This window comes from Plecotus auritus, assembly GCF_963455305.1.
Source record: "Plecotus auritus genome assembly, chromosome: 6".
Classification (NCBI taxonomy): Eukaryota; Metazoa; Chordata; class Mammalia; order Chiroptera; family Vespertilionidae; genus Plecotus; species Plecotus auritus.
Genome location: NC_137773.1, coordinates 89,890,113 through 89,910,488, shown reverse-complemented (window position 1 = coordinate 89,910,488; position 20,376 = coordinate 89,890,113). Strand labels below are relative to the sequence as shown.

General features: G+C 53.9%; 1 protein-coding gene and 1 long non-coding RNA gene across 7 annotated transcripts; both read right to left on the bottom strand.

The window, feature by feature from the left end:
• Positions 1 to 482: 482 nt before the first annotated feature.
• Positions 483 to 7,735, bottom strand: CNN1 (calponin 1). Of its 2 annotated transcripts, XM_080674351.1 has the most exons (7): positions 7,597 to 7,735; positions 5,500 to 5,621; positions 2,416 to 2,482; positions 2,182 to 2,319; positions 1,911 to 2,021; positions 1,323 to 1,469; positions 483 to 1,242 (listed from the first exon to the last, which is right to left on the bottom strand). In XM_080674351.1, the coding sequence occupies exons 1-7, from the start codon at positions 7,657 to 7,659 to the stop codon at positions 997 to 999; spliced, it is 894 nt and encodes a 297-aa protein (XP_080530477.1). In that variant the 5' UTR covers positions 7,660 to 7,735; the 3' UTR covers positions 483 to 996. The 2 variants fall into 2 exon arrangements, with proteins under 2 accessions (XP_080530477.1, XP_080530478.1); XM_080674352.1 differs by lacking the exon at positions 1,911 to 2,021 and having other exon boundaries at positions 489 to 1,242; positions 7,597 to 7,726.
• A 4,116-nt stretch (positions 7,736 to 11,851) lies between these two features.
• Positions 11,852 to 20,297, bottom strand: LOC308252405. Of its 5 annotated transcripts, XR_013961028.1 has the most exons (5): positions 20,190 to 20,297; positions 19,807 to 20,095; positions 19,538 to 19,714; positions 13,511 to 13,603; positions 11,873 to 12,490 (listed from the first exon to the last, which is right to left on the bottom strand). It is a non-coding gene; the product is annotated as an uncharacterized lncRNA (long non-coding RNA). The 5 variants fall into 5 exon arrangements; XR_013961027.1 differs by lacking the exon at positions 13,511 to 13,603 and having other exon boundaries at positions 11,852 to 12,490; XR_013961029.1 differs by lacking the exon at positions 13,511 to 13,603 and having other exon boundaries at positions 19,639 to 19,714.
• Positions 20,298 to 20,376: the final 79 nt, after the last annotated feature.

Sequence of the window (20,376 nt, the reverse complement as noted above, 5' to 3'; positions counted from 1 at the left end):
GAGCCTTGCTGTCCCCATTTTCCTGATGGAAAAACAGACCTGAAGAGGGGAAGTGACTTGCCCAAGGTCACCTGTCCCGTCTAGCCCATCCCAGCACTTGGGTTCTTTCCTCACAACTCACAGGCCCCCTGGCAAAGTACATGGGTACTGAGCATGTGTGTGTGGGTATTGTGTACATATGTGAGAGGGTTGTTATGTGTCTTTTTATGTGGGAGTGTATACTGCATGTGTGAGTATCTAGGTGCCTCTAAAGCTGCAGCAAGCGTGCGCACACCATACCCACCAAGAGGTGTGTGTGTGAGTGCATGTCCGTGTGTCCTGGGTCCAGCCGAGTGGCTGTGAGCCTGTGTGTATAGAGTGTGTGAGAGTATGTGTGCCTGTACAGATGTGTGTTTGGTTAATGCAGTGTATCTGAGCAAGGCTGTTTGTGCATGTGCAAGAGCCATACAGGCTCTAGGACAGAGCAACCTGAGTCTTCAGATGATTTTATAGCCATTTATTGTGCTCCAGTGAAATAGAAAAAGAAAGTGCTCGCGTTACAAACACCGCTGTCACATCCACATACGCCAGTCGCTGCAAACCAAACTGCGTGTGTCCGCTGGGTCTCTGGGCATGCAGTTGGCTCCCATTGTGGGAATGGGGTGGAGGCAGGCTGAGCCTGGGCTCTGGGGGCTTTGCTTGGGGGGCTTCTTGTCCTGGGGGGAACCCACCTGTGAGGGAGCGGGGGACAGCTGGGGTAGCTTTGCTCAGTGCGTCCTTTGGATGCTGCTGGGAACACCTGGCTCGCTGTTGGACCCTGCAGTGCTCCAGGGAGGAGAGCCCCCTTCCGTTCCCCCCCCCAGACCCCCCAGTCTGCTCCTCCCCCCAATGCTAACCCTGTAGGCAGGTGCCTGGGACTGGAGGGCGCCATGCAGGGGGCAGGGGTTAGCGGGGCCGGGCTAGGCCCTGCTGAGCAGCAGCCAGCCTCCCTGGGGGGAAGGCAGGAGGCCCAGGGCCCTAGGCAGAATTGTAGTAGTTGTGTGGGTGGTGGTTGTGGGCAGCCTCGCCCAGCTCCGGATACTCGGGCGTCAGGCAGTACTTGGGGTCATAAACCTGGCGCGGCAGCCCATACACCGTCATGCCCCGCTGTGAGGCCCCCTTATTGCTGCCCATCTGCAGGCTGACGTTGAGAGTATCGCAGTGCTCCATGCCCAGCCCTGGCTCGAAGATCTGCCGCTTGGTCCCGGGAGCCGTCATGCCGGCCTGCGGAGGCAGCGCAGTCAGGCCGTGGGCATGGCGAAGGGCAAGAGCCCCACCAGCCCACCCCATGGCCCCCCACACACCTGGCTGGCTCCCTTGTTGGTGCCCATCTGCAGGCTGATGGTGGCCTGGTCCAGGGGTTGGTCTGTGCCCAGCTTGGGGTCGTAGAGGTGGCGCCGGGTACCATAGGCCGTCATGCCCTGCTGGCTGGCAAACTTGTTGGTGCCCATCTAAGGATCCAGAAGGAGAGTCATTTCAAGGTTACGGAGCCTCACCACGGATCACAGATGTACCGATGCCCGTGGACACTCACATGGCCCTCCAACAAGGCACTGTTTCCACTCAGGCTACAGACTGGAAGCCAAGGCCCAGAGAACGTGTCACAGCTCAGTGAGTGGCTCAGAGCACCCAGGCCTGACTTCCAGGTTCAAGTCCCAGCTTGGCCACTCGTCACCTGGGAGAGCCTGACAGCTGAGCCAGCGTCTCCAGACCTGTTCCCATATAAATGGTCTGATGCTAACAGCCTACCTTCTAGAGCTGCTGCGGGAATGGGTTAGGTACAGAGAGCATCAAGGCCAAATGCGCTGTCCCCAAAGCCCACAGGGACCAGGATGCCTTCCCCCCTCAACCTCCAGCCCAGGCAGTGAGACGCAGGTGGGGAAAGGCAGTACCTGCAGCCCTATGATGTTCCGCCCCTCTCGAAGCTTCTCAGGCTCAAATTTCCGCTCCTGCTTCTCTGCATACTTCACACCCACATTCACCTTATTCCCTTTCGTCTTGGCCTGGGGGAGCGTAGGGGGGCGGGGACTGAGGAGGGAGCCTCGGGCTGCACTGCCCCCTCCCACCCACGCTGGGTTCAGGGACGTGAGTGGCCCCACCTGAATTCCAGCCCAGACCGCCCACAGTCCCTCCGCCCCATGCCCACCTTGGAGCCACACTCACCATGCTGGCCAGGGCCAGGAGGGTGGACTGCACCTGGGTGTAGTTGGTGTTCTCGAACAGGTCATTGGCCTCAAAGATGTCGTGGGGCCTCACCCCGTACTTGGTGATGGCTTTGATGAAGTTGCCTATGTTCTCCAGCTGGAGGGGCAGGGGGCAGTCAAGGCAGGGGCGAGGCAGAGGGTGGTGCTGAGGGGCTGTGGCGAGGGGTTGAAAGAGTTAAGAGTCTGGGCTCACCTGGTGCCAATTTTGTGTCGATTCATTGACCTTCTTCACAGAGCCTGGCTGGAGCTTATTGATGAACCTACAAGGAGTAGGGGAGAGGAGTGACAGAGGTGACCCCTGCTGCCCCACCCATGCCCAAACCAACCGGACAAGGGGTCAGGATGACAGTCTGTAGGTGACATCCATGTTGCTGTTTCCCACTGCAGTTGCTCTCACTGGGATCCCTCACCAAAATCCACCCCCAAAACACAGGCAGGACCAAGATGGGAAACCAGCCTGGCTGGTGTGGCTCAGTGGTTGGTTGAGCATTGATTTGGTTCCTGGTCAGGGCACATGCCTGGGTTGTGGGCTCAAGCCCCAGTGTGGAGCATGCAGGAGGCAGCCGATAATGAATCTTATCATCGTTGTTTCTGTGTCTCTCCCCCTTTCTTTCTGAAATCAGTAAAAATATTGGGGGGAGGGGAGGAGAAGATGGGAAACCAAGTGCAGGAAGCTAGACTCTCCCTGTCAGTCTCCTTGTTGAAGGTATGTGGGAGTCCCCTGGTGTGCCCCACCTCCTGGAGCCCGAGCGCAGTCTCCTTCACTCCTACACCAAGGAGAGCCTGCAGCTCAGGCCTCCACCTTCTCTGCCACACTCACCCCCTTGACCTCATCCAGTCTCTTGACTTCAAATGCCACTGATATGCCAGCCACTCCCCAGTATCTCCCTGGAGCCCCGGCCTCTCACTCTCCAACCCAGCTCCATACACGGACGTGTCAAATCAAACGCACCCACCCTGGACCCAACACCCTCCTCTCCCCACTTTCTCCTTCTCTCCAGCTCAGGAAACCCACCCTCCCAGGGGCACAGGCAACACCCTCAGACTTGTCCTTGACACTCTGCCTTCTGTCACCCCACACCCAGCCCCTCAGCAAGTCTCTGGCTCTGCCTTCCGAAGACCACAGCTTCCCACCGCCCTACTCGGAATCCCCGGCAGCGTCTCTCCTGGGCGTTTACAGCGGCTCCCTGTGGGCTCCCAGCTTCCACCTCATCCCCTACAGACCCTTCATCTTGCAGCTAGAATGGCCTTTTAAAAACAATTCCAGTTACTCCCCACTTCAAGATGCTGCCATTGCCCTAACCGGTTTGGCTCAGTGGATAGAGCGCCGGCCTGTGGACTGAGAGGTCCCAGGTTCGATTCCGGTCAAGGGCATGTACCTTGGTTGCGGGCAAATCCCCAGTGGGGGGTGTGCAGGAGACGGCTGATCGATGTTTCTCTCTCATCGATGTTTCTAACTCTCTATCCCTCTCCCTTCCTCTCTGTAAAAAATCAATAAAATATATTTTAAAAAAATAAAAATATGCTCCCATGGTTTCCTAACTCCTTAGCATAACTACCAGGCCCCATGTCATCAGGCCCCCAACCGACCCCTCCACTTCCCCAATCGTCCTGTGCCAGCCACTCCCCTCAGGGCCTTTGCACTGGCTGCCCCCTTGCCTGGCCCCTCTTCCCTCAGACACCCGCCTGGTCTCCTTCACTTCGCCCAAGGTTCTGCGCAAGATTACCTGTCAGAAAGACCTCCCAGACCATTCTGTACAAAGCAGCTGCCTTCACCTGACCCGGCCTCCATCCTCCCCCACGACTCTCTTCTCACATCACTTCCCACTATAAGCAAGTATGTGATTGTCTCATCGATTGTGGAATCCATCTCCCCCACTAGGACTAAAGCTCCCTGTGAGCTCCGAGGGAGGCTGCTTTGTTCCCTGACCCCGGGGCCTAGACCTGACACATAGCGGAAGCTCCATCAATGCTGGTGAGCTGGGGGACCTGGGTGAGTGGCTCTGCACTCTTTTTTTGTTTGTTTGTTTGTTTGTTTGTTAGTCCTCACCTGATGATATTTTTTTCCATTGATTTTTAGAGAGAGTGGAAGGGAGGGAAGGAGGGGGAGAGAGGAGAGAGAAACATCAATGTGAGAGAGACACATCGATGGTTTGCCTCTTGCATGTGCCCCCAACCGGGGCCGGGGAATCAAACCTGCAACCCAGTTACATGCCTTTGACCGGGAATTGAACCCACAACCCTTCGGTCCAAGGGCTGATGCTCTAACAACGTAGCCAGACCGGCCAGGGGGGCTCTGCACTCTCTAAGGCCCAGCAGCCCTGACTGAGCTGGGACACCAGGCTGTCTCCCTACTTCTTGTCCCCAGTGCATATTGTAGAGCAAGAGACTCCTGTCTGCCCCTTCTCAGCACCTAGGGCTGGGTAAGGAACATCGCCCAGGGCACACTCTGGTCTTCACGGTCACCCTGCCCTGGGTCAGACTCGGAGACACAGACAGGACCCCTGCTGGGCTCAGGGCCCTGCCCAGCATTGGAGTTGTTGAAGCTGGAATCAGGGCTTGGGAGCTGTGAAGGCTTGCATCTTTTTTTTTTTTTTTCAAAGGCTTGCATCTTTCTCAGTGATTTGAGTTCTGAGAAGGGTAGAAAATCAGAGCCTACTTAAATTACTGTGGCACATCCTTATGTCACCAGCCAAGCCAGCGATGGACAGCCATTGTTGCCTGTTGTCTTTTAGCTGTGACCTCTCTTTCTTGGGACGCTGGAGGCCATAAATGGGCCTGTGTGTGTGGTGGTTAAGATACTAGAATCTGCCTGGCTGGTTTGGCTCAGTGGATAGAGCGACGGCCTGTGGACTGGGGTCCCGGGTTCGATTCCAGTCAAGGGCACGTGCCCAAGTTCGGGCTCATTTCTCCAGTAAGGGGCATGCAGAAGGCAGCCAATCAATGATTCTCTCTCATCTTTGATGTTTCTAACTCTCTCTCCCTCTCCCTTCCTCTCTGAAATCAATAAAAAATTTTTTAAAAAGATGCTAGAATCTGGAGTAATTTCTGTTGGAAATGCATGGGACTTTGGGTGAGGTTTTACTTGACTCAGTCTCAGTTTTCTTTCCTATTCAATGGGCACAATGGTTATTTGCCATCTCAGAGGACTGTTTCAAGGTCTAAGATATAAAGTGCTCAACCCAGCTCATGGTCAGTGAAGGGGTTGAGGTGGAGAGATGAATACCGATTGGGGGTGAGCCCTAGGCAGAGTCTGGGCCAACAGTGCCCCACTCACTCGCAAAGAATGATGCCATCTTTGAGGCCGTCCATGAAGTTGGTGCCTATGCGGCGTCCTGTCACCCCCTCAATCCACTCTCGAAGCTCCTGTTCCCGCTGGAGGTCGTACTTCTGGGCCAGCTGGGGGTCGGGGGCACAAAGATGATGGTGAGGATTTGGGGGGCAGGCTTTGCTCCCTAAGCCTGATCTCCTTCCCCATCCCTTCCCAACTAAGGCAATTCTGCCAGTGTCCATGGGTGGGGGTGGGGGTGCCTTAAGGGGCGGAGGGCCAGGGCTGAGGTGGCACCTGCCCAGGGGGCCATTCCGGGCATTCTGAGGTTTGGCACCAAGAATTCAAACGGGTGGGTGGAGAGGGGGATACTCTGAGTTGGTGGGTGGTGCCTGGCCTCCTGGTTTCCCCTCCAGGCCAAACTTGGGGCTTTGCTTTCCCTGGCCCTGCCTCCTCTTCTTCACCCCCTCCCTTGTAGTCCCCCCCCCCCCCCCCCCGCCTTCCTGGAAGACTGGGAGCCTCTGGCGAAGGGGGAGGAGCCCTGAGGAGGTGCCCTGGATGCTGCCTTGCCGGGGAGACTGCTCTGTCTTGCATCTCTGTCTGTCTCCAGGTCGTCATCTGGGGCTCCAGCTCTGGCAGAGGGTTGGGCCTCTTACTTCTGGCTCCGAGCGCTGTGTCTATTTCTCTGTCTCTCTCCCACTCCCGGGGTCCTCTGTCTCTCTCCCAGCTATGTCTGTCTTTACTTGGCCCTGTCTGCCTGTCCCCATCTCTCCTTGTCTGGCTGGGGGTGGGCCCATCATCCATCTGTGGATCACTCTCCATTTCGGACTTCAGGTTCCCTGCCTCTGGTGGGGGTGGGGCTCGTCTGTCTCCCCCCTCTACCCCACCATCCGAGTCTCAGTCTTATCTCACCCCTGGCTCGCCCTCCCCCATCTGTTTCTCTCCTGTCTCAGGCTCCCAGAATCTCCATTTCCCTAGAACCCTCGGCCTCCAGCCCAGATAGGCTCCCAGCTCCTGGGGGACCTGACTATCCCTTCTCCTGGGGGAGGGGACGGGGGAAGGGAGTGGACCCCTCACCTGGCCCCGGCCCTGCCACCCCCCTCCCCACCAGCCTGGCTTTATAAAGCAAACCGGCCCTTATATAGCACGGCCCTGGGGCTGGGCTCCCCAAGGCCTCCTTATATGGCGTGGCGGCTCCTCTGGGCTCTGGGGCCAGTGCTGGAAGGGGGGGCAGAGGCGGGGAGCATTGGGATGTGTCTCCCGCATGAGCACCCGCCCCCCACCTGCTCCCTTCTCCAGCCACGAGGATCCCTGACCAATACTAGGTTCCAATACTAGCTCCCCACTTCCTCGCTCCCTGGCAAAAGCCATCCTGCACCTCAGTGTTCCCCTCTGTGGAATGGGGCTGGGACTCCTCCCCTGGCAGGCCTTATGGGGGCATTCCAGTGGGTTGGAGACTTCAAGTTCGCTCCCTTGGAGAAGCTGACCCCATCCTGGTGTAGAAGGGGGGCGAGGCCAAGGGCATAGCTCTGCACCTCCCTTTTGTAGGACCCTGGCTACTTGCCTCTCCACTTGGAACCTCAGTTTACCCATCCATAGCATGGAGGTCATGTCTCAATGCCTTCCTAATTCCGAAATTAGGAGACCCCTGCCCTGTTTCTAATGCCCACTCTGCCCTCCTCAGCTGCCTCCTCTCCCTTCACTTTCTAGGCTTCACCCCCCAGGAACCCCAGCTCTTAAGTGTTCCCCAACTTCTTTGTCAGCCTGGGGGAGTGGGGAAGATCAACAAGCCTCCCCCAGCCCACCAGGAAAACAAAGGGTTCACAGGGGATTCTGATGAAGTGGGGTCTTCACAGTGGAATGGCCGCTCTTGTTTACCTGAGGTTTTCTGCGTGCCCCTCACTCCTCCCCTCCCCCCAGCAGCAGCTGCGGGCTCTGGGATGCTCAAGAGGGGGAGGAAGGTAACTTCTATGGTATACTTGTCCCTCTTCCCTCTCAGTTTCCAAGTCACATGGGACAGGCAGGGGGGCGTCCAGGGAACCCCAAGAGCGGGGCCTCTGGCCTGGGAGGGTGTGTAGGCCACCAGGGGCGGCCCTTTAGCCCTACCTTGTTCTTGACCTCGGCTGACAGACCGTAGGCGGGGCCTCGGTTGAAATGGGCAGAGGACATGCTGGCCGGTGGTGGCAGTGGTGACGGTGGCTCTGAGGACGCTGCAGCAGCTGAGGCTCTGTCTGCACCCTCTTCCCTCCTCACACGTTTTTGAAGCTACGGAGGCGGCCCGGGCCTCTTCCAAGGCCGTCCCATTGGCCACAGGGGCCTGCCAAGGGGCGGGGCGCCCCCCCACCTTGGCCACCCCCCTTTCGTGATGTCAGGGCCTTGGTATTGGGAGTTGATTGTGTCATTGTTTCCACCTAGGGGGGCGGCCTGGGTTATTCTTTTGTGGGGGGCTTAGCCAGACAGAGGCCAACCTTACCCTACTCCTCCCCAACCCCCACTGTTCACTGGGCCTCTGGCTGGATCTCCCAGTGCCTGTGTCTGTCTCAGAGGTTATTGGCATCTCTGACGCCATCTCTCCATGTCTCTCTCCAGTCTTGTGGCAGAACTGCCACTCATGGTAGTTAAACCGCCCTCGGTTTAACTCCAGAAACCAACAGTCCTTAACTATAGACAACTGCCTTCTCTCTGAGCCTTTGTTATCACATCTGTAAAATGGGCTAATGATAATGCCTGCCTTGTGAGAATCAGAAGAAGCGAGGCCTCTGACGTGACCAGTGCAGTGCCTGTCATAGGGGAGAATTCAAGAAATAGCAGTCCTTTCCGCTGAGAATCTGGCATCCCACATCTGTCTCCTGCAGCAGCCCCTCATAAGATCCTGGGGGGAGCAAAGATCCTGGATCTCACCCTCCCCATCTACCTATGGGTTGAATGTGTTAGCAGGTTTCAGGCTGTGACATCCCCATACATCCTGTCCCAGCCAAGATGACCTGGAGGGAATATCTGCAAGCAGTCCCAGCTAGCCAGATCTCACTCCTGGACCACAGGGTAACATGCCCACATATGTCAGGGCCATATTAGTGACACCTGGATGACATGTCAGCAATGTACCATCTACTAATATGTTAAGGACATCCCATTGGCTGGCCATATGCTAAAGGCACAGCTGTGATATAATATGACAATAGCCCTTATGTCAGGTCCCGTTGCAAGCACTGTACATGTGTCAACTCAATCCTCACAACACCCTCAGAAGTGGACATTGTTTTATACACAATCTAAAGATGGGAAAACTGAGGCACGAGGTGTGGAATCACTTCCCCAGTGTCACACAGCTTGCCCATGGCAGAGCAGGATTTGAACCCAGGTCCCTGCCCTTAATGCTAAGAGGCAAAGGCTCGTTTCTCAACCTCAGCATGCACTGTTATCATCAGTGGGGCGCGTCCTGGGCAGCATCTGGGTTTCTGCTACTAGATACCAGTAACACTCCCTTAGTCTTGACAAACAGAAATGTCTCCAGACATTGACACATGATCCTGGGGGAGGGAGGAGGGCAGATCTGCCCCATTCGAGAACGACTGGGCTAAGGCAATTAAGGACCAGTTGTGGCATGTTGAAGATACATTGAAATACATAAAGGAACTAACAATGAACTCCTGGTATGTACTAAGTGCATTGGATCTGTTAACTCATTCCTCACAACAGCCTGTTGAAGTGGGGTCGATAGGAGGCACAGAGAAGAGAAGCCGACTGCCCGGGGCACCCAGCACGAGGTGGCAGAGCCAGGATCGAACATGCCATGCCGGGATCCTGACGACGCAGAGCGGCCCTCGGCCGGCCACAGGTCGCTACTGCGCATGCGAGGGCCCGCGCCCGGCGCTCGCGCCCGGCGCCCCCTGGCGGCCGGGACGGGCGGGACGAGCCTGGCAGGGACCCGGCGGCGATGACGCGCTAGCTGACTCACCGTCCGCCTCCGGCCGGCGGCCGCCTGGCCATTTATAGCATCCGCGCGGGCTCTGAGGTCACGGCCCAGGCACGACGGGGGCGGGGCGGGAGCACTTGGCGCAGCCGCGACGGGGCAGCCCCGGGTCTCCCCGAGGGTGGCCTTTTCTGGGTCTATCCTGTCCCTCCGGTTCTGGGTCTGTGTCTGTGTCTTACATTCTGTCTCTAGGTCGTTCCTGGTCCCTCCGCGTCGCCCAGCCTTTTTCTGTCTCAGCCTTTGTCTCAAGTTGGGTCTATGAGTTTGCCTGCCTCTGTCTTTCTCCGTCCTCATGTCTCCTCTCATCTCTCCATCTCTGTGTCTCTGGGTCACGTTTTCTTCTCCCCTCCCTCCATGCCTCCGTCCGGTCGGTGGGAGTAGAGAGAAACAGAGGGGCCGAGCCATCCCGAGGCCCCCACCTCGGGACTTCCCCATCACTGGCTGCCCGGCGTGCAGTCCACTCCGCTCCTAGGGAGCTTTTCCCAGGCCCCAGGCCACAGTGCCTCAGTTTCCCATCTAAAAGATGCGATCTTGTAAGAACAGAGCTTCCCAAAGGGTTCATTTAGGTCAGTTTTGAAAGAAAAGCCCTGGCATTTCTCAACCTTAGGGAGCCCATAAATCTTCCCAACTCTCAGCGCGTGCACACACACACACACACACACACACACACTCACACACACACACACACACACACCCTCTGCACTCGCCTGTCTCCAGATGCAACCCAAAGTTCCCGTCCCCCTTTAACTGCCTATCTTGGCAGCCCCACTTGGCCAGCCCCCTCCTCACCTAGCGTTCCCTCCTGAAAACAGGAAGAGGCTGTTGTCCATAATGGCTATTGTTTTGGGGGGATTCACTCCATGCCAGGCACAACCTCATTTAATCCTCACCACCACCCCCTGAGGGTGGAAACTCTTAGGCCCCATTTATAGATAAGGAAAGGAGGTTCAGAGAGGCCAGGCCACTACCCCACCAGCACGAAGCTCCTACAGCTCCCGGATCCTCCCACATGTATTTCTTCAGTGCCCAAGCGAGCTCCCACCTCAGGACCTTTGCACTGGCAGTTTCTTCCACTTGGACACGTGTCCACAAGATGCCTACGTGGCCTTTCCTCACTTCCTCTGCTCTAATGTCACCTTTTCAGAGAGGCCCTTCCTGACCACTTGCTTTAAAACAATAGCATCCCCTGCCACCAGACCAACCCTGAGAGGGTGGGCACAGGGGAGGGGAGATGTTCACTTAAGTGTTTTCACCTGGCATAAAATGTCTATCTCCATAAAAACTTTTATTTTACAAAGTGATCTTTTTATTTTTGTGTTGCTAATTGCTTAAAGTGATCTTTTTAAAAATATATATTTTATTGATTTTTTTACAGAGAGGAAGGGAGAGGGATTACGGAGCTAGAAACATTGATGAGAAATACCGATCAGCTGCCTCCTGCACACTCCCTACTGGGTATGTGCCCGCAACCAAGTTACATGCCCTTGACTGGAATTGAACCTGGGACCCTTGAGTCCGTGAGCCGATGCTCTATCCACTGAGCCAAACCGGTTAGGGCTACAAAGTGACCTTAAAGCACCTCCCCCCTCTAGCTCTTTTCCTTGCTTCTTTTCTTATCATCTCCTATTTGCTTATTATCTCTCATCCAGCAACAAACTCCACAGGGCAGGGCTTTGCTTGTTCACTGCTCTATCCCCAGTGCCGGTAAGGTGCCTGTCCATAGCAGGTGCTCAAAAAAATGCTCAGTGTGTAAATAGAATTAAAGGGAGTGAGCCAGGTCTCTCAAACCCATGTCTGTCTGAGATGTTGCTACTTAACCACACACAAAGGACTGGCACAGATTTTTATATATTTTATTGATTTCAGAGAGGGAGAGATAGAAACATCAGTGATAAGAGAGTCATTGATAGGCGGCCTCCTGCACACCCCACACTGGGATAGAGCCCGCACTCCAGGTATGTGTCCTGACCAGGAATCGAACCCTGACCTCCTGGTTCATAGGTCAACGCTCCACCACTGAGCCACGTCAGCCGAGCAAGGGTGGGCACAACTTCCCAGTACCTCCTGGATGTAGGACAGTGGAAGGTGGGGTTATCTTTGTGTTTGCGTTCCAACCCTCCTGAGAAGACCAATTGGAGGGTGGAGAGGAGGTTGGTTCACAGGCTATGGCTTCAGTTATTCCAGGACATTCTACAGCTGCCCATTCTCTGGTCCAGCCTGGAACTTTGCAAGCTTTGTAGGAGGAATATCTAGATCAAAAGAACTAGATGGGCAGTTGATGATAAGACTGGCAAAAATCGGAATACTTGACCATAGTACCTGGGAGGCTGTGGGAACGCTGTGGATGAGAGTGGGCAAAATGACAAGTATCCTTATCTTTTTTTTTTTAATATATTTTATTGATTTTTTACAGAGAGGAAGGGAGAGAGATAGAGAGTTAGAAACATCGATGAGAGAGAAACATCGATCAGCTGCCTCCTGCACACTCCCTACTGGGTATGTGCCTGAAACCAAGGTACATGCCCTTGACTGGAATCGAACCTGGGACCCTTGAGTCCACAGGTCGACACTCTATCCACTGAGCCAAACCGGTTAGGGCAAGTATCCTTATCTATTCTGATGGTTAATTTATGTGTCAACTTGGTTGGCTACACAGGGTGTCCAGATATTTAGTCAAACATTATTCTGGGTGTTTTTGGATGAGATTAGCATTCAAATTGGCAGACTGAGTAAAGCAGGCTGCCCTCCTCAATACGCACGGGTGGGCCTCTTCCAATTCAAGTTGGAGGCCTGAATAGAACAAAGCGGCTGACCCTCCAGGGAGAAAGAGAAGGTCTCCTGCTTGAGTGCCTTCAGATGGGACATTGGTCTTTTCCGCCTTCACACCAGAACTGAAACGTCAGTGGCTGGATCTCAAGCCTGTGCCAGCTTTCAGACTACAGCTTATACCATTGGCTCTCCTGGGTCTTCAGCTTGTAAACTGCAGATCTTGGACTTCTCAGCCTCCATAATCATGTGACTCAATTCCTTAGAATAAATAAGGAAAAATATTCCTTAGAATATTCTGTTATAATCATATATATAAATCACATATTTTCTTTATTATATATAAACTAGAGGCCTGGTGCATGAAATTTGTGTACTTGGGGGAGGGGGGTCCCTCAGCCTGGCCTGCGCTATCTTGCAGTCCAGGAGCCCTTGGGGGATGTCTGACAAAGCCCGCAGTCAGACATCCTTAGCGCTGCCACGGAGGTGGGAGAGGCTCCCACCATTACTGCTGCGCTTGCCAGCCATCAGCTCAGCTTCTGGCTGAGCAACACTCCCCCTGTGGGAGAGCACTGACCACCAGGGGGCAGCTCCTGCATTGAGCGTCTGCCCCCTGGTGGTCAGTGCATGTCATAGCTACCAGTCGTTTCGCCATTAGGTTGATTTGCATACTAGCCTTTTATTATATAGGATCATATATATTGGGTGGGGCAAAAGTAAGTTTACAGTTGTTCATATGGAAAATATGATAACATCCTATCTAATAAAAGAGTAATATGCAAATTAACTATCACTCTGCTACACCAACAAGCCAAGCCCACCAGCCAATCAGGAGCAAGTATGCAAATTAACCCAACAAAGATGGTTGCAGCCATGGAGCGAGCAGGAGGCCTGGGTTTCCCCGGTAATGCAGGAAGTCAAGCTTCCTGCACACCCTGGCCGGCCCAGGCCTCCACTCAAGGCTACAAAGTTTCAATTATAGAAGATAAATAAATCCCAACAAAAATGGCTGCGGCCACGGAGCAAGCAGGAGGCTTGGCTCCGCTCAAGGCTACAAAGTTTCAATTATAGAAGATAAATAAATCCCAGATACCAGGGCCTCCGCTTCAGTCGCTGGGGGGCGTGGCCGGCCTGCAAACCACCACAGGCCCCTCGCCCAGGCCGCCCCATGCCCCAAGGGGACCCCACCCTGATCCAGGACCTTTCAGGGCAAACCAGCTGGCCCCCACCTGTGCACCAGGCCTCTATCCTATCTAATAAAAGAGTAATATGCAAATTTACCATCACTCCAACACAAGATAGCTGCCCCCGTATGGACCCAAGATGGCAGCCACAAGATGGCCAGCAGGGGAGGGCTGTTGGGAGGGACCAGGCCTGCAAGGGAAGGCAGTTGTGGGTGATCAGGCCAGCAGGGGAGGGCAGTTGGGAGGGACCAGGCCTGCAAGGGAGGGCAGTTGGGGGGCACCAGGCCAGCAGAGGAGGGAAGTTGGGGGCGACTGGGCCTGCAGGGAAGGGCAGTTGGGGGAGACCCAGGCCTGCAGGGGAGAGCAGTTGGGGGGGACCAGGCCTGCAGGGGAAGACAGGGGTGACCAGGCCTGCAGGGGAGGGCAGTTAGGGGTGACCAGGCCTGCAGGGGAGGGCAGTTAGGGGCAATCAGGCTGGTAGGGGAACAGTTAGGCATCAATCAGGCTGTCAGGGGAGTGGTTAGGGGGTGATCAGGCTGGCAGGCAGAAGCAGTTAGGGGCAATCAGGAAGGCAGGCAGGCGAGCAGTTGGGAGCCAGCAGTCCTGGATTGTGAGAGGGATGTCTGACTGCCCATTTAGGCCTGATTATACCGGGATCGGGCCTAAATGGGAGTTGGACATCCCTCGAGGGGTCCCAGATTGGAGAGGGTGCAGGCTGGGCTGAGGGACACACACCCCCATGCACGAATTTCGTGCACTGGGCCTCTAGTTCTCATATATAAAAAGCCAGGGGCTGTCATGACTGAAAAACTGGACGGATGACCAAACAGCAGGCTGTGTGGGGTGACCAGGTCGGCAGGGGTTAGTGAGGGACGACCAAATGACTGAACAGCTGGCTGTGTGGGGCGACCAGGCCGGCAGGGGGGTTAGTGAGGACGACCAAATGACTGAACAGCCGGCTGTGTGGGGCGACCAGGCCGGCAAGGGGGGCAGTTGGGGGCGACCAGGCTGGCGGGGCGGGGGGGGGGGGAGTTGGGGGCAACCAGGCCAGCAGGGGGGACAGTTAGGGATGATCAGGCCGGCAGGCAGAGGTGATTAGGGGTGATCAGGCTGGTAGGGGGGTTAGTTAGGGGCGATCAGGCAGGCAGGCAGGTGAGCAGTTTGGAGCCAGCAGTCCCAGATTGTGAGAGGGATGTCCGACTGCCAGTTTAGGCCCAATCCCTGGGATCGGGCCTAAGCCAGCAGTCAGACATCGGGGATCGGGCCTAAACTGGCAGTTGGACATTCCCTGAGGGGTCCCGGATTGGAGAGGGTGCAGGCTGGGCTGAGGGAAATTTTGTGCACTGGGCCTCTAGTAAGTAATAATACAAGAATAAACTGTTTCTCATACTAACAACTGTAAACCTACTTTTGCCCTATCATATATATATATATATATACATTGAACCTGGGACCCTTCAGTCAGCAGGCCAATGCTCTAGCCACTGAGCCAAACCAGCTAGGGCAAGTCTGTAGTTTATTAATAGTATTGTGCCAAGGGTCCCAGGTTATATATTTATATACATACTTAGTCCCATTTCTCTGGAGAAGCCTGTCTATTTAGTACACTTTCTGAACCAGCTTTTTTTTTTTTAAAGAATAGTCCTTAGAAGTACAAGTGTAGGTATGAAGAATGAGCTATGTGCAAGAACACTGATTTCAGTGGCCTTCTTAATAATAAGTCACCCTATAGCTCTACCAAGGAACAAGTGAGATAGACAAAGCTGAAGGCAGAATACGCAGTGTTTTGTTTAATTTAAATAAAGGCACTGTGGTGCTGTGGTTAAGGGTAGGGGCTCTGGATCCATATTCCATGGGTTTGAGACATACCCTGGTGCTTCCTGGCTGTGTGACCCTATACAGGTGGCTTAACCTCTCTGTGCCTCATTTTCTCCTCTGGAAAATGGGCATATTAATAGTACCTGCTTCATAGCTTTATTTATTTATTATGTTGTTGAGATAAGACTTACACACCCAGGCAGCATGGCTCAGTGGTTGAGCATTGACCTATGAAATAGGAGGTCATGGCTTGATTCCCGGTCAAAGCATATGCCCGGGTTTCAGGCTCGATCCCCAGTATAGGGTGTGCAGGGGGCAGCTGATCAATGATTCTCTCTCATCATTGATGTTTCTCTTTCTCCTTCCTTCTCTGAAATCAATAAAAATATACTAAATAAAATAAAAAAATAAACTACAGACTTGATTCAGATTTCTTGTTTTCCTATTCATGTTCTCTTTCTGTTTTAAGATGCTATAGAAGGTCCCTCATTGCATTTAGTCATGTCTCCTTAGACTTCTCCAGTCTGTGACAGTCCCTCAATCTTTCATGAACTTGACACTTCTGTAAAGTACTGGTCAGTAATGGTGTACATTGTCTCTCAATTTGGTTTGTCTTGATTAGGTTGAGGTTTTTGTATTATTGGGAAGGATACCAGGATACCAGAGAGGTGATGTTCTCTTGGCGGGGGTGGGGGGAGTTATGATGTTACTATGACTCATCGCTGGTGATGTTAACCTCGGTCCCTTTGATTAAAGTGGTGTCTGCCAAGATCCTCCACAGTGAAGCTGCTAGTTTCCCTAGGGTTGTTTTGAGGACTGCATGTTAAAGAGTCTACATAGTTCACACATACCGTTGTTGTCTGTGTTAATAAATACAAAAAAAATACGTAAATGCTTGTGTTTGTACTTCTGCAAAATAAATAAGGCTCAGTGGTTGAGCGTTGACCTATGAACTGGGAGGTAACTGTTCAATTCCTGGTCAGGGCATGTGCCCAGGTTGTGGGCTTCCCATGTGGGGTGTGCGGGAGGTGGCCGATGGGTGATTCTCTCTCATCATTGATGTTTCTATCTCTCTCTCCCTCTCCTTTCCTCTATGAAATCAATAAAAACATATTTAGAAACGAAAAGAAAAGAAGAGCTGTAACTGCCTCAAGAGGGAAATGGCCACTGGGAGCTCTGAAGCCAGGTTTTCAGATCAGCCACCCTATCACTGCCTACATCTGCCCTCACCCCCGTCCCAGTTGAGCAGAGCTAACTGCGCCTGCAACTTAGCGAGGGGTGCCCAGGAGAGGGCAGTAGTGCCCCCAGCAGCTGTCCAAATGGCTATCAACGTGCTGGGGAGGGGCTGTGCAAGCCATCCTGGGTCAGTAGCTGATTGGCTGCAGTGCTCCTCAGATCAGCCAATCACAGGAATCTTGATGGGACAGATCTGCGGTGGCTGCAGAGTCTGTGAAGCATCCCAAGGGTGGCTGCGTCTCCTTGTCAGCACCCTGCGTCATGGAGGCCCAGGGAGTGCTGAAATGGCTTTATGGGGGAAAATAACCATCCTTGTCTGGAGTCTCTGCCATTCCCAAGTCCCCATTTTATGCGATAACCCACTTAGGTTATTAACAGCTTATTTGGGGAGCCCAGGAGCCTCCCTCCAGTCTAACCTTATCTCTTATCACTTATCTTTTTTTAGGAGATTTAAAAAATTGTAGTAAAATATAGAACATAAAATTTACCATTTTAAATGTACAGGTTTGTGCCGGACCAGCATGGCTCAGTGGATAGAGCATCAGCCTGTGGACTGAAGGGTCCCAGGTTCGATTCCAGTCAAGGGCACATGCCTATGTTGCAGACTCAATCCCCAGTGTGGGGTGTGTAGCAGGCAGCCAATCAATGATTCTCTCTCTTGATTAATGTTTCTATCTCTCTCTCCCTTCCCTTCCTATCTGAAATCAATAAAAATATATTAAAAAAACAAACAAAAGGGAAAAAAACTATTTAAAAATCTATATATATAAAAGCCTAAGCGACCCTTACGGCAGAACAACAGGAATGACCGGTCGCTATGATGCACTCTAAGCACCAGGGGGCAGACACTCAACGCAGGAGCTGCCCCCTGGTAGTCAGTGCACTCCCACAGGGGGAGCATCGCTCAGCCAGAAGCCGGGCTCACGGCTGGTCAGCGCAGCTGCCATGGCATTGGGAGCTTCTTCTGATGCTGCGGCAGCCCTACCGAGTGTAGGCAGCAGGCACAGCAGGCCAGGATGAGCATAACTGGCGCAGTGCCTGGCCCCAATTTGGGCTCCCCTCTGGCCGCCTGCTGCTTGGTGCACTGCTACATCCCCCGAGGGGTCATGGACTGTGAGAGGGTGCAGGCCAGGCTTCGGGACCTCCCCCAGTGCATGAATTTTGTGCACTGGGCCTCTAGTAAATAAATAAGTGTACAGGTTTATGGTACTAAGTCCAATTATGTTGTTGTATACCACCACCCACCTCCAGGACTTTTTTCATCCTTTAAAAAGGAGGCACTCAATAAATGCTTTTTGAGCCCTAGCTGGTTTGGCTCAGTGGATAAAGCATCGGCCTGCGGACTGAAGGGTCCCAGGTTCAATTCTGGTCAAGGGCACATGCCCAGCTTGCAGGCTCAATCCCCAGTAGAAGGTATGCAGGAGGCAGCCAATCAATGATTCTCTCTCATTATTGATGTTTCTATATCTCTCTTCCTTTTCCTTCCTCTCTGAAACCAATAAAAAATATCTTTTAAAAAATGCTTGTTGAGTGAATATGAGCCTTCTGGTTGTGGATGGGCACAGCCTCAGGCTCCTCTGCACAATTTCCACCACTTTGGGCCTGAGTCCAAGTCTGCGGCAGGGTTTAGGGGAGCTCTTCCACATCTCTCAATCCCTTCCCACCGGCTCCGGGACATGAGGGCTCCGCCACCTCACGCCCTGGACAGTGTGATACGGTACATCTATAGAATGCTGAGGATGTCCAGGTCCAGCATAGCCAAAAGTCAAAACCCCTCAGACTTTAAAACAACATCACAGTGATGCCAGCTGTACAACTTCAACCATGGGCACACCACTCAGTAAGGCCACTAACAAATTAACAACTTTCAGGGGCAGCTTGCTGTACTCAACAACCAATTTTGGACAGGAGAGTGGGAAGTCAGGGTGAGGGAGGAAAAGGGGAATTGCAGGAAGACGCTCACTTGTCTCCAGACCCAAGTACCCAAAATTGACAAAGGGCTGAGAGCAGACACAAACTGGCATAGAAGTCTTCAGGTAGTAGTGCTGCCTACCCTGGGGCTGGGGAAAGTGGCGGGGAGGCAAAGGTAGGGTAATTAGTCAGGTGTGTGGAAGGCAGTCACATGAGGCTGTCACAAGGGACAGTTGCTGGGGTTTAAAGGTTGGGGTGAGCATCAGGACCAGGGGTCCTCAAACTTTTTAAACAGGGGGCCAGTTCACTGTCCCTCAGACTGTTCGAGGGCCGGACTATAGTTTTAAAAAAAAACTATGAACAAATTCCTATGTGCACTGCAGGCCCGGGACGAGTCGGCTGCTAAGCAGGACAGGCAGCGGCACCCGGCGGGCTGGATAAATGACCTCGGTGGACCGCATGTGGCCCGCGGGCCGTAGTTTGAGGACCCCTGATCAGGACAGTTGTGACAATTGTCACAAAGGACAGTTTCTAGGGTTTAAATATTGGGATGAGCATCAGGAACATTCATTCATTCATACATTCATTCATTCATTTTGTAACTAACATCTATCGAGCACCTACCAGGCCCAGTCCCCAATGCTAGGGACAGTATATACAACAAACAAAATCTCCCTCTTCTCATGGAGCTAATATTAATAGTGCACAGGAGATGTTCAATACATGGTGGGGATGGGGGGAGAGGCAGTGTCCCAGGGATCTGAGAGAGGTGGTGAAAGCTCAAGAGAAACTGTATGTTAACCCAGGAACAAATGATGTCCTAGTTGCAGTGGATCAGCACCAAGTGTGGAGGGAGGTGGGCAGGGGATTGAGTGAATGTGACCCAGGGCCCACCCAGCTGAACCCCATCTACCATGGAGCAGGTTACCAGAGGCATCAGCCAGTCTGTGGGTCAAAGGGAGCATGGAGCCCACTGACCCACCCCCACACTTCTGGACAGCCCTGTACAGGGTAGCTGGGGGCCTGGCATGGAGGGGTCAAGGCCCTGGGTCAACTTCTGCCTGGGCTGGGGTAAAGAGAGAAAGTAGGCTGGCCCATGAGGCTTCTTAGCTGTGCCATCCTTACTCAGAGAATCTTCCTCGAGGGGTTCCTTACTCACCTGAAGACCTTCAGCAGTGTCCACCCCCTTCCCCATGTTACCGGCTCCCCGCCCCCACCGGAGCTCAGAGTAGGGGTGAGAGTGAAGTGGAGAATATCCACCTGCGCCCAGCTGACTCATGGAGTGAGGCTGATGTTGATAGTATCCACGGAGAGTAGGTTGTACCGCCAGAGGGCGCTGATGGCCAGGAAGAGGAGGATGGTCAGGCACCAGGAGAGGGAGGTGGGGTTTGAATGAGGGCAGAGGGGGCTACCCCGCCCCCTCACTACCTGGAAGCCTAGGCGTGTGTCCAAGGCGCTCCGAGGCTGTGGAGCACGCGCTGGATGAGCGCCCAGAAGCTGGCACAAGACGAAGTCAGTAGGCAGAACCACAGGGGGTTGAGGGAGGGGGGACCATAGGGACCAGCAGGGAGAGTCATTGCTCTGTACCCATGTCCACGCCCCAGGTACCTCCTCTGCCCGACTGCCCAGCTCCTGCAGCCGTCGGGGTGGATGCCAGCTGCACCATCTCTGATGTCGCCATGCTCGGAGGCAAAGGAATTATCCCGGGATCATGCACCTGCCGCCAGAAGGAAAAGATACAAATCCAGGGACCCAGGCACTGCATTTTCACACACTTGGGAGTACTTCCACCCTTACTATTTCATTCCCACCTGGATTAACAGGCTTCCAGCCCAGGAATGACCCAGTCACTTCTTCCCCGGCCTTTCTCAGTTCCCAGGTCTGGGATGCGGTTTGCCTTATATGGGACAGGGGCTGGCTCATTATTAGGCAGCGTTAATATCGTTCTCCCTTTCTATTGGTGCTCCTCCCTTTGGGGCGGGACCTCTTTAAACCCGC